This window comes from Chanodichthys erythropterus, chromosome 11 (assembly GCF_024489055.1).
Source record: "Chanodichthys erythropterus isolate Z2021 chromosome 11, ASM2448905v1, whole genome shotgun sequence".
Lineage (NCBI taxonomy): Eukaryota > Metazoa > Chordata > Actinopteri > Cypriniformes > Xenocyprididae > Chanodichthys > Chanodichthys erythropterus.
Genome location: NC_090231.1, coordinates 58,425,881 through 58,439,581, shown reverse-complemented (window position 1 = coordinate 58,439,581; position 13,701 = coordinate 58,425,881). Strand labels below are relative to the sequence as shown.

Genomic DNA, 13,701 nt, shown 5'->3' with positions numbered 1-13,701 from the left:
AAAAAATAGAATAGTATAAAATATAAAAATAAAATATACAAAAATAAAATAGTTAATAAATTAAATATAAAAATAAATAAAATAAAATATAAAAATAAAATAAATTAAATATAAAATAGTATAAAATATAAACAATAAATAAATAAATAAAATAAAAATAAAATAATATAAACTGGTGGTTTTGCAATACCAGTGCATAGAGATAATCACTCAAAAAAATGTAAAGCAACCAAATTTACAACTTTAAAATAAAATACTAAATAAATAAAATATAAAAACAAAAATAAAAATAAAAATAATTAAATAAAATATAAAAAATGAAATAAAATAAACTGGTGGTTTTGCATGTCCATAGCTGTAGTTTGTGCATTTTAATTATTATTTAGAGACTCCTCTGTCCTTTTCTCCTCCTATCATACACACCATCATCATAAAAACCTTTAGAAATATCATACCACACAGCAATATAACAGATTTCCCCACATTTTAAGGATAATAGACAACTGTAACGACATTTGCTGGATGTCCAATGATTAATATTTGTAATAAAGTTTTCGCTCATTGGTGTTTTTTCATCATAATATAATTCTGCCATACAAAGAGCGTAAATAAATGAACATTAGTTAAAAGTCCCAATATAGAGTTTACTTACAAATAAATTAGACATTAAATGTTATTTCTCCATCAGTCACTGATTTAAACCAGCAGGTTATCGTTTTACTGAAGACCCCGCCTCTGATGTGGGAAATAGCCAATCATAGTGTAGACTTTTATGTCGGCCAATGATATTTTAGGAGACATTTAAATCTGATCAGTCTGTGTTTTAGCTAGAGAGTGTCTTTCTTTTGTGTCCCCATCATAACTCTTCAGTACAGTCATTTTAATCAGGCGTCTTCAGTCGTATTTAATAAACCCTCAGCGGACGTGATCAGTCTGCATCTGTGCCTCACTGTCCCCCTCAAACCCCCAGCTGTCCCTCACCTCGCCCCTGCTGATGTCTACGGAGCCGAGACGGTCAAACATGTCACGGACCGCCGGCTCGTTCCACAGTTTCAGCACCTCGTCACAGTTCAGATTCAGTGCGCTTCTGATGCTTTCTCTCAATCCACCAGCGATAGCATTAACACGACATCAACTCCTCACCTGATTGGGTATCTCTCCCCGGGGTCCCGTCCCAGGTGGAAGATGAGCGGCAGCAGGGCGTGTTCCTCTTGAGTGTGTGTGGTGACACCAGGAACCTCCTGACCCGGGCAGAAGTTTATTCCCTGTTTGGAAAACAAGGTGAAAGAACATTAACCTCCAGACTGATCTCACAACTCACCGGACCAAACCGAACCAGATCAAACTCAATCAGGAGACGGGCGAGAATGAGCTGCATTATATTACTAGATTAGTCCGAGAGTCAATGTTCACTTACTTTGTGCTTCTGCAGCTGTAATTACAGTTAAAACACGTCTAAACGCTGCTCATTTGATTCTGTTTAACAGGGGAATATTGTCAGTTCTGATCACTGCAGAGAATATGAAGACTGAAGCTTCGACAGGCTCAGAGCACCAGCACACACACACACACACACACACACACTCGAAACGTCATTATTGTTACTGATACAGAAAAAGTGGATCACACACTTCCAGTGTTTAATGCAAAAGCATTTTCCTGAAGCACATTCAGACTCTGTGGACTGTGATTCGCTCACCAGTTTAAATCAACAATATTTCACTATTTATCAATATTTCGCTGGATTTGCGGCTGTCGTCATAAAGAACAAACAGAAGTGAAGTCACATGATCCACAACAAGATATTAGAAGAGCTGGTGTGTGTGTGTGACAAGTGTGTGAGTTTGTGTGATGGGTGTGTGTGTGTTTGTGTGAGAAGTATCTGTGAGGGTGTGTTACGTACGTGTGTGTGTGTGTGTGTGTGTGTGTGTGTGTGTGTGTGTGTGTGTGTGTGTGTGTGTGTGTGTGTGTGTGTGTGTGTGTGTGTGTGTGTGTGTTTGACGCATGTGTGAGTTTGTGTGATGGGTGTGTGTGTGTGTGTGTTCATTTGTGTGTGTGAGTGTGTGTGTGTGTGTGTGTGTGTGTATGATGCGTTTGTGTGACATTTGTGTGTTTTTGTCCACACGTAAGTGTGTGCGTGAGACGTATCTGTAAGTGTGTGTTACATGTGTGCGTGTGTGAGACGTGTGTGAGTGTTCATTTGTGTGTGTGAGTGTGCGTGTGTGTGTGTGTGTGTGTGATGTATTTTTATGTGTGAGCGTGTGCGACATGCGTGTGATGTGTGTGTCTATGATGCTTTTGTGTGACGTGCGTGTGTTTTTGTGCGCACATAAGTGAGTGAGTGTGTGTGTGTGTGTGAGACATATCTGTGAGTGTGTGTTGCATGTGTGTGTGTGTGTGAGAAGTGTGTGAGTGTGTGTGTGATGTATTTGAGTGTGTGTGTGTGTGACATTTTTAGGAGTGCGTGTGTGTGACGTGTGTGTGAGTGTGTGTGAGCGTGTGTGACGTGCGTGTGTGTGTGTGAGACGTGTGCGAGTGTTCATTTGTGTGAGTGTGTGATGTATTTGAGTGTGTGACGTGTGAGTGTGTATGTGTGTGTGTGTTACATGTGTGTGTGTGTGATACGTGTGCGAGTGTTAATTTGTGTGAGTGTGTGTGACATTTTTAGGAGTGCGTGCGTGTGACGTGTGTGAGTGTGTGATGCATGTGTGTGAGCGTGTGTGACATGCGTGTTTTTGTGCGCACATAAGTGTGTGTGTGCATGAGTGTGTGTGTTTTGTGTGTGTGTGAGAAGTATGTGTGAGTGTGTGTTATGTGTGTGTGTGTGTGAGACGTTTGAGTGTTCATTTGTGTGAGTGAGTGTGTGTGTGATGTGTGTGTGTGTGACGTGTGTGTGAGTGTGTGATGCATGTGTGTGAGCGTGTGACATGCGTGTGTGTGTGTGTGAGAGAAGTATCTGTGAGTGTGTGTGAGAGACGTGTGAGTGTTCATTTGTGTGAGTGAGTGTGTGACGTGTGTGTGAGTTTTTGTGCGCAAATGATTGTGAGTGTGTGCGTGAGTGTGAGTGTGTGCGTGTGTGTGTGTGTGTGTGTGTGTGTGTGTGTTTTCTGCTCATAGCTAGAGGCTATTGTGAATTCTACCTGCCAGAAAGGCCGCAGGGCTGTATTTGTGTGTGTGTGTGTGTGTGTGTGTCCTGTGGGAACTGGGAACTAAGATGACTGCCTTTCAAATAAACACCGTCTTAATATGTTGGTGTTCTCCTCAAGAGCATGTGTTTGGGGGGTCATTTATAAGGGGATTGTGACTACATAAAAGACTGTGTTGTGTCACCCAGGGACTGAACACACACACACACACACACACTCTTCACGGCAGCACAGGTCCCCTATGATCTGGCCCGCGACTTGCTCTCTGTCTTCTGAAGCACTGATCTTACAGGCATGAAACAGTCCAAATCCCAGCAGGTTTGGAGAGAGTGCTTCAGCCTGCGCCCGAGAGCAAAGCTCCAGCGCTCCTCTATTAATAATGCAGCGCGGGCGGCTCCGGAAAACCAGAGTGGATCACCCGTGAAAACTGTGCAGGAAGATCAAATAACTTGGATGTGTTGATGCTCAAAAAGCGCTCTTAAAAATATTCTGGATTAAAGTCAGCAACCAATTTAACTTGAACTTCAGGATAATCAATGAGAAAAAATAACAAAACTGGGAAACAGAAATCATGGTGGACATTTCCACTACTTTATACACATTAGATACTTTACTTCAACTTTTCACATTTTTTCTTAATTTTTATTTAAACCAAACGATCCAATATGATTCCGATTCACAAGATCTCGATTTGATTCGATTCTCAATTTTCGACTTGATTCAATTAATTCAATTATTCAATTTCATCATCACAAAAAAGTAATAAATGAATAAAATATTGTTTTTGACCCATGTATAACTGTATTGAAATAAATAAGGTTATGACAGCAAAAATTTAGATATCAGTGAAATTTAACGATTTCGAAACCACAGCTAAAACTACTAATATAAATCATTTCAAAGATTACTAAAGACAAGTAAACAGTCATTAATTAAAAAGAACAAATATTTAAACTACAAGCAATAACACAAATAAATAAATACAATAGAACAAATGAAATATTCAGGTTGGTTTAACAGTAGTTTTCAAGTACAGAAATTGAATAAAGTAATCAACTGTAAAAACACTGCATATAATCTTCACTGTACAAATTAAATAAAGGTTCATTAAAGTTACAAAAACGTTATTATCACAGTGAGTGATTTCTTTGTCTTCTGTAGTTTGATTTAACATAAATATTGATAAAAACAGACAGCAGCAGGAATATTAGGCTGCTGTCACTTTAAGACTAATGCACGGATCCAATATACTGATACACGTGTGTTTTCCTTCTCTGCTGTTTATGTTCACTTAAGCCATAAGCGACTATGTTTACTAGGATACTCCCCACAGAGGGCATTTTAAGATAAATTTGTTTGAATTTGTCGGTTTTAGCGCAAAGAAACCTGAAAGAGAATTCATTTTATGTTTTGCTGTCTGAGACGCGTAAATAAGAGGACGACATCTAGTGGACAAGACTAGTAGTAAGATTAATGTCAATCAGATATTATGTAAAATTTTTGCGGAAATAAATACAGTAAAATGATCGATTCATTGCTTTTGAGAATTGATACAGAATCGTCCACACTTTAATCAAAAAATTATTTTTTTTCCCAGCAACAAATTCATTTTCAGCTGTAAAACAGCTCTGCGAGAAGATAATAATGTCATTATTCAGCTCATTTTTTTTCAGTGGTGTAATGTAACAGTAAGTAATAATATTTTGTTACAGTACTTGAGTATTTTTTGGGAGAATCTGTACTTTACTTGAGTTTTTATATTTCTGTCAACTTTTACTTTTACTCCACTAAATTTCCTAAATAAAATGTTTTACTCTGCTAAGCATTTTCATTACTTACTACAAAATAAAGTCGGAAGAACACTGCAGCAAGCATGTGCAAACAAGTGCTCGCACAACCATGGTTTGTTTCATTTTCCGGGTTGCATCCGTTGCAGGAGCGGCTGAGAAAGAGTACGGTGTCATTATACAGCATGAGAGCGACCTCTAGAGGCGAAATAAAAACTAACACTGATGCTCGTAGAGTTTGTTTTGACACGTGACGTGAGGCTGCGCTGCACAGAGCGGGACACTTCAAAAACGGATTTAAAATGGACAACAAAACAGTATGTCTTATACTACAGTACATGATTTCATATCATTATAAAGTAATTTGTTTGTTGAGTAGATGCTGCAATAGTGGAGAACAATATGTTTGCCGTCGAGGCTGAGAGGATGCTAACATTAGTATCTCAAGCGGTTAAGACAATGTGACAAAAACACCAACTGTTTAATGTCACGATTGTTACTATTCATTTGCATTAGTTTATATACATTTGTTCGCTGTTATGCATTCAGTATCCAGTGAATTTGCATATTTAAACTGTATCCTCATCATGCAGTGACAGAAACATAACAAATCAGAAATGTATTCGATTTCAGTTTTTTTCTTTTTTTTAATCGGCACTGTAACACATATTTTGATTAGATAAATTAAAAATCTAAAAATAGAGGCAAATAAATGTGTAAAAGTATACATATAATCGACCTATGCCTTTGTGTGTAAAGATGGTAATTTTTAAGCATGACTGTTTGGATTTATATGAAATGGTAACACTACAATAAGAGTCCATTTGTAACATTAAATAAGGTTATTAAAAGTATTGTTTGTTTTTAATTTCAATATTTACATTTTAACATTTTAAAGTTGTATCTTACATTAGCTATAATGCACTATGAATTAACATGAATGATCAATGTAGAATTAATATATTAGTATTTTTTATATGTAAAACTTATAATAAACATTTTGTTTATTATTTTATATTTTTTAATTCTAAAACAAAATGTAAGAAAGAGTAAAACTGAACACAATCTTAATGCTCAAACTGTGTATAGAACAATTTTTAATAACATTTTTCGCTCCTTTTATATTTTACATTTACTTTTCAATACTTAAGTACGTTTAATATATATAAATAAAAATACTTTTCATACTTAAGTACAAAAAATATCACATACTTTAAAAAATTTCTCAAGTAACATTCTAAACAGTGACTTTAACTTCTACCAAAGTCATTTTCTGGCAAGATATCTCTACTTTTACTCAAGTATGGATTTCAAGTACTTTATACACCACTGATTTTTTTTCCTCAATATTGCTTCAATTCAGTTCAATAACTTTCAATGTTGCAAAGTTCATCAAGTATGAAACTAGTTCAATTTGACTATAAATGGCTCTACAGAAGACACTAGTATCATTATATTCAGCTCAAGTCAGTTCAATGTTGATTAAATTCAGTTCAATAACAGTATGGATCATCCATCTCAGTTCAGTTCAAATTTGGCTGTCATCCGATAGTGTCAGTGCAGTTAAATCGATAATATTACTGAATATGAATTGTCTTTTAGACCCCAACTGAGCAAATCAAAGGAGACTGCGGCAAGGAACCAAACTCTAGTAAGTGACAGTAGTGAAGAAAAAAACTACTCTTGAAAACACTTGATTTTGCTCTTGGAGCTAATCGATAATCTGTACTATTTGTTTTCTATTTTTTATATTCAGTGTCAAATGTTTTGTGTTGCCCTGAGAAACTTTGCAGAACACAAAAGCACTGATTTTTTTTCCTCCCATCTCATATTTTTTTCCACCACCATGTCCCTATAGGGCATATCAGCTCAGAGAGGCATTTATTTTAAACAAGAATTAAGAAAATATTTGAAAAGTGGAAATAAAATGCCAGACGGGTATTTAATATTGGGAATATAGTGTTTATCAGGTAGGGTTAGGTCTAGGGGACGGCTTTAGGGAATGGGACAAGTAATGTCCCAATAAGGCAGCATTCATTTATGATTGTAATAAGTATAATCATATACACTGTACATGTTGTTATTATTGCATCCCGTTTTATAATGTGCAAATAGTATCTGCTGCTATTTGTACTAAGTATTAATAGCAACTAACAACTACAAACCTGATTCCAAAAAAGTTGGGATACTGTACAAATTGTAAATAAAAAAAGGAATGCAATAATTTACAAATCTCATACACTTATATTTTATTCACAGTAGAATATAGATAACATATCAAATGTTGAAAGTGAGACATTTTGAAATGTCATGCCAAATATTGGCTCATTTTGGATTTCATGAAAGCTACACATTCCAAAAAAGTTGGGACAGGTAGCAATAAGAGGCCGGAAAAGTTAAATGTACATATAAGGAACAGCTGGAGGACCAATTTGCAACTTATTAGGTCAATTGGCAACATGATTGGGTATAAAAAGAGCCTCTCAGAGTGGCAGTGTCTCTCAGAAGTCAAGATGGGCAGAGGATCACCAATTCCCCCAATGCTGCGGCCAAAAATAGTGGAGCAATATCAGAAAGGAGCTTCTCAGAGAAAAATTGCAAAGACTTTGAAGTTATCATCATCTACTGTGCATAATATCATCCAAAGATTCAGAGAATCTGGAACAATCTCTGTGCGTAAGGATCAAGGCCGGAATACTGGATGCCCGTGATCTTCAGGCCCTTAGACGGCACTGCATCACATACAGGAATGCTACTGTAATGGAAATCACAACATGGGCTCAGGAATACTTCCAGAAAACATTGTTGGTGAACACAATCCACCGTGTCATTCGCCGTTGCCAGCTAAAACTCTATAGGTCAAAAAAGAAGCCATATCTAAACATGATCCAGAAGCGCAGGCGTTTTCTCTGGGCCAAGGCTCATTTAAAATGGACTGTGGCAAAGTGGAAAACTGTTCTGTGGTCAGACGAATCAAAATTTGAAGTTCTTTTTGGAAAACTGAGACGCCATGTCATCCGGACTAAAGAGGACAAGGACAACCCAAGTTGTTATCAGCGCTCAGTTCAGAAGCTGCATCTCTGATGGTATGGGGTTGCATGAGTGCGTGTGGCACGGGCAGCTTACACATCTGGAAAGGCACCATCAATGCTGAAAGGTATATCCATGTTCTAGAACAACATATGCTCCCGTCCAGACGTCGTCTCTTTCAGGGAAGACTTTGCATTTTCCAACATGACAATGCCAGACCACATACTGCATCAGTTACAACATCATGGCTGCGTAGAAGAAGGATCCGGGTACTGAAATGACCAGCCTGCAGTCCAGATCTTTCACCCATAGAAAACATTTGGCGCATCATAAAGAGGAAGATGCGACAAAGAAGACCTAAGACAGTTGAGCAACTAGAAGCCTGTATTAGACAAGAATGGGACAACATTCCTATTCCTAAACTTGAGCAACTTGTCTCCTCAGTCCCCAGACGTTTGCAGACTGTTATAAAAGGAAGAGGGGACGCCACACAGTGGAAAACATGGCCTTGTCCCAACTTTTTTGAGATGTGTTGATGCCATGAAATTTAAAAATCAACTTATTTTTCCCTTAAAATGATACATTTTCTCAGTTTCAACATTTGATATGTCATCTATGTTGTATTCTGAATAAAATATTGAAATTTGAAACTTCTACATCATTGCATTCTGTTTTTATTCACAATTTGTACAGTGTTTTTTGGAATCTGGTTTGTATTTACACTAGAGAGCTACTGCCATAAATAAATGTGACTTCAAACCCTGTCATACGACAATCCCTTAGTGCCAAAAAAACGCCCAAGCCCAGCTGCCAATCAAAGCTCAGATTTCTAATCATTAAATACAGTGAAACTGGTGAAATGTGTAATTTAAGAGGAGAATTCTCAGGTGTCTTAGGTGAGGTGACGCACACTAAAATACTTTATATTATCGCTCAACGGTTTGGCAGGAGGATCATCGGATGCAAAGCACTTACACTGTGAAATTTCTCATTTCACACCTCGCTGATCCGCACAGGTTTCAAGAGGAATTCACCCAAGTGACCGATACTATTAAGCCATCATTTCAACCGGGTTTAACAGGAAACAAACCAAGAGCCTTGTTTTTAGAGTAGTGCAGTATGGATCACTGCCTAAATATGAGCAAAAAAATTGAACGCTTAATCTCTGACGTCACCCACAATCATTCAAATCAATTTCGGCGCGCTGAGCTTAAAAACGATGGCAAAGGGACACGCCAAATGGTACTCGAGGTGAAAATGCGTCTGAATTTGTGTGCATCTCTTGTGTGCAGCAGGTGAAACCTCCCGAAAACACATTAACCATCAGGACTAGACTCCAGCTTCCAACCCGCTCCGTCCTCGGCGTGAGAGGCGAGCTCAAACAATCGATTGGCAGCTCACAAGCAATCAGCCACCATTATTTGTGAAGTTACACTCCAGTTCACATGAGCTGATAAAGGGGGCTGCTATTGATTCAGCGGCCATCCAGGAGAGAGCAATTTAAGCAACCGATGGGGCATAAAACAAACCTTCGCATTCGGAGAAGAAGCCCGCGGCCCCGGCTGACGGCGGACAGGGGTTACATGTATGCGTGTTGTGTGACTTTAATGAGAAACGAAGCAGACAGAGACAGACAGACAGACGTGTCCCCGATGACTTGACAGAATGCAGCTCACAGCATGAAGGATGCTGCTGGAATAGAGAGCTAATAGATGAAGCGTGTTTGCAGAAGTGGTCCCACTCCATTAGCTCCATTAATATTCATTACTGCCTGATCTTCAAGTCTATTTGATAAGGCATTGTTTTTGAGATAACATTAACACGCTAATGTGCATTTTGGAATGCAATTACTGCATCAAGAGGCAAGAAATCAGGGAAACGTCAGACAATAATATATAGATTATAATATTTGGTTTGATTGGTTGTACAAATTTCACCACCATGATGCTAATGTATTCTGTGTGGTGTGGATACGTTGGTTATTGGCACCAAAATCCTTTAATGTAAGTCTATGGGATATTTTTGTTCATCAAGCAAAAAGAAAAGCCAAACAATTTGAGGCATCATTCATGTCTATAACACAAATGATGAAGGGTTCTGAAAAATCCCTTGCAGATATGTACAGTATTTGTAACATATTGTACTGTTATCGGCCGATGTTGCAGATTTTGCAGATTTTTAATTACCGTAATTATGTGATGACAACACATGACATTCTCGGAATTAAGCGTTTCTATGACAACACTATCAACGGCAATATGAATCTGCAGCGAAGTTTACAAGTTGTAAATTCCGACATGGCATGAACGGACCTTTACTGTATTTGTTGATATTCGTTATATATTGGTTGATAGTAGACATTTAAAGGCGTAGTTCACCCAAAAATGATGAATTATTTAATAGGGGTGACCCTGAATAGTCGACGATTCGATGCTTTGATAGGAGAAAGCCTGATTTGACTACCAATCTCACAGTTGAATCTTCGCAGAGTTGTTATGAAATAAGATACGGGTGTGCTCAATATCTGATTTTACATAGATGTACCGGTTCTCTCCCAATAGGTTAATAATAGGCTATTTTCCTCCGACAGAGGAGCATCTTGGCGGCAGGGATTAAATCTTTAACAATGTCTGGGATAGACTTGTGCCGATATTCAGTAATGCGATACATCGCGATAATGAATATGCACAATATTGTTATCGTGGACATTTAAAAAAAAAACTTAAATAATTTATTACCAATTTTTATAATGCATTTAAGAATACTTTACCCATCAACCGTATAAAATGCACAACACCGCTGTATTCAAAAGAACACGCGCTCAGATGTAAACAAGCCCAATGTGCATGAGAACTCTCTGCTGACGGAACAGCAGAAATGCAGCGGTTACCCCGGAAACCCCATAAACAAAGCAGCTGCGCTAGTGAAGTTTTTAACTCCAAACATACATTTTAATACTACAACATGCCCTAATGATTAGAAATGTTCTGATTATTTGTTATTGTTCAGTAAAACTTTTGAGACATACGGCTTCATTAGTTAACATGTTAATTCTTTATTATCAAACTGACAATGAAAAATATTAATAAATCATTAATTATTCATAGTTAATGTCAATTTCTTAGTTACTGTTACTAAAATAAAAATAACTTATTTAATGTACCTGAAATGATCAGTCGTATTTCTTAATACTTTCTGTAACAAATGTAGCTATTGCTCAGTCTTAGTTAATGCATTAAATAATGAGACCTTATTGTAAAGTGTTACCTGTTGTTCTTTATTGCCTAATTCTTTTGCACTTAAATTTGTTTGAAAATTTAACTTCATATTTTTTGTGTATTGCATTATTGTATTTAAACATTCAGAGTTTTATTATTATTATTATTATTATTACAAAAAGAGTTCTTAAACCTGTTATACCATGACAACACTTTTTTTTTCAATATTGTGATAATACCGTATACCGTGATAAAAGCTTCAGCAATTAATCGCAACATGAAAATTTGATACCGTCACATGCCTAGTCAGGGATAGTGTAGAAGTGGATGCACTTTGAAATGGTAAAAGATGATGCAAAAAACGGATGATGCAAGTTGTGCCAACAGGTCATGTCCCTGTACTTCTGCCGGCCAACGTTAACGAGTTGACTAATGTTAGCTGACTAGCGCGTTATTTGAAAAGACTCAAACGGACACAGGAAGATCGCGTGAAAGACTGGATTTTTCTCCCTCAATCAGGTAGGGTACAAGGGATTTCAAAACATTTCAGCCGGTTGTAATTTGATTTTTGGATGCTGTGAATGTTTAGCTAAAAAGACTGTTTCGTGTTTATTGTCTCTGCAGTTAAAAAAAACAATTCTGGCTATACTTTCAATATTTTAATAATTTCTTTAATTTTAATGTATTTATTTATTATCTAATTTAATGATTTGAATATATGTTCCCCTGCGCTTCAGGCATTTTGCAGTCGTGACTTGATTGTGACTATTTCATTTTTTTAATTAGGCTATTTTTATTTATTAGAACGATATATTCTAATTCAATTCTGTAAATGAATGTTTGATTAATTTTATTATTTTTTTTTAATTAATTTTAATTCTTGTTTTTTGAAGCATCAATGTTGTGCTGTAGATTAAAGCTTGCTCGCAAAAACAAGTTAGCCGATTTAATTTGATTTGTCGACGTGAAATGCATATCTTCAGTGTGGCCTTTCTGCAGTTATTTTTCAAAATCTTTACCATTATATAATTTTCAACCACAGTAAGGAACTTCTCAACACTGTCGCTGAAATATCTGCCAATTAATTCTGAAAATGTTAAACTCATATCAAACTCTTTGACAACCAGCTATTTTACACTTAAGTTTACTGATGCTTTTTGAGAATTGTACACTCTAGCTTAGAACAACACTGACCATTATCTAAATGACTTATAATTGCTTTTGAACACTCAGGCACGTGGCTTCAGATCATCAGAGAAACATGCAATCACTGACCATGTTGAATTCCTCCCATGAGTTGCTCCAAGTCCAATAGTGCGCCTTGTATAGCCCGATCCGCACAGCCATCATCTGGTTGCCACGATAATAAAAGATGGGTCTGTTGGGAATAAAATGGAAACCTTGTGTTAAGTCCAACACTGACCACTCTTGCTTCATCCCATTTTGACAATATGTATTCAGTGGAGCACCTTTCACAAATGGATGCTTTCTTTCTCAAAACCTCCAGGTAGTGGCTTTAACAGCAGACCTCAAAATCACTTTGTTTCCCAGAGGACAATGTTACGCTAGCAGCAAAGCAGAAGTTGCTGACTGTATTGGTGCTTTGAGGTGGTTACCTGTCCTGCAGCGAGCTGTTGAAGAGTGCAGGGCTTAAATCGAGACCATCAATGACACGGTCATCAGGGGGAAGAACGCCCGCCACAGAAAGACTCGTGCTGAAGAGATCCATCACGCTGCCCAACTGATGACTCACCTGAGGAACAAATCGCTTTAAAAGGAGCTAGAACAAAACACCGCTATCTGCATTGTATAATCAATCATTATTGAACAATAATCAATGAATAAATCAATCTTCTATCCCATAAAATGTATGTCCTTTAACTTTTTAAGGCTTTATTTTGGACTGAATTTAATGGAAAACTATGTGAGTGCGATTAACCGCAATTTATTTTTGATTTTACCATTTGGCTTCAACTAATGGTAACACTTTAGTTTAGGGTCCAATTCTCACTATTAACTAGTTGTTTATTAGCATGCATATTACTAGGATATTGGCTGTTTATTAGTACTTATAAAAGCACATATTAATGCCTTTTCTACATGACCATAATTTACATCCCTTAATCCTACCCAATACCTAAACTTAACAACCTTACTATTAATAAGCAGTAATTAGGAGGTTAAAAAAGATAATCATTAGTTAATAGTGAGAATTGGACCCTGATCTAAAGTGTTACCATCATCTTTTATTTGTTTGAAGCCAAAATGGAAATCAAAAATAAATTAACAAATGACAAAGAGAACTCGTGCTGTTCCCTTAAGCGGCTTTCTGTGCATGACTTCGGATACATGCCAAAATGGTCAAATACACACCAAAAAACATGGTGAGTATTCACATAAACACAGTCAGTTATGTCCCAAGTAGGGTCGGGAATCGTAAGAAATTTTCCGGTTCCGATTCCGGTTCTGCCTAACGATCCTGGTTTCCGGTTCCATTAGAATAATTAAACAACTAATAAA

At 37.0% G+C, this 13,701-nt stretch overlaps 1 protein-coding gene across 1 annotated transcript in view; it reads right to left on the bottom strand.

Moving 5' to 3' along the window:
* Nucleotides 1-13,701, bottom strand: part of galns (galactosamine (N-acetyl)-6-sulfatase) — a 48,537-nt gene that overhangs the window by 15,407 nt on the left and 19,429 nt on the right. Inside the window, exons 10-12 of the mRNA XM_067400233.1 lie at nt 12,798-12,934; nt 12,457-12,559; nt 1,144-1,265 (exon numbers count right to left, since the gene is read on the bottom strand). Coding sequence (XP_067256334.1) covers nt 1,144-1,265; nt 12,457-12,559; nt 12,798-12,934 — 362 coding nt within the window. The remainder of the gene's footprint in view (nt 1-1,143; nt 1,266-12,456; nt 12,560-12,797; nt 12,935-13,701) is intronic.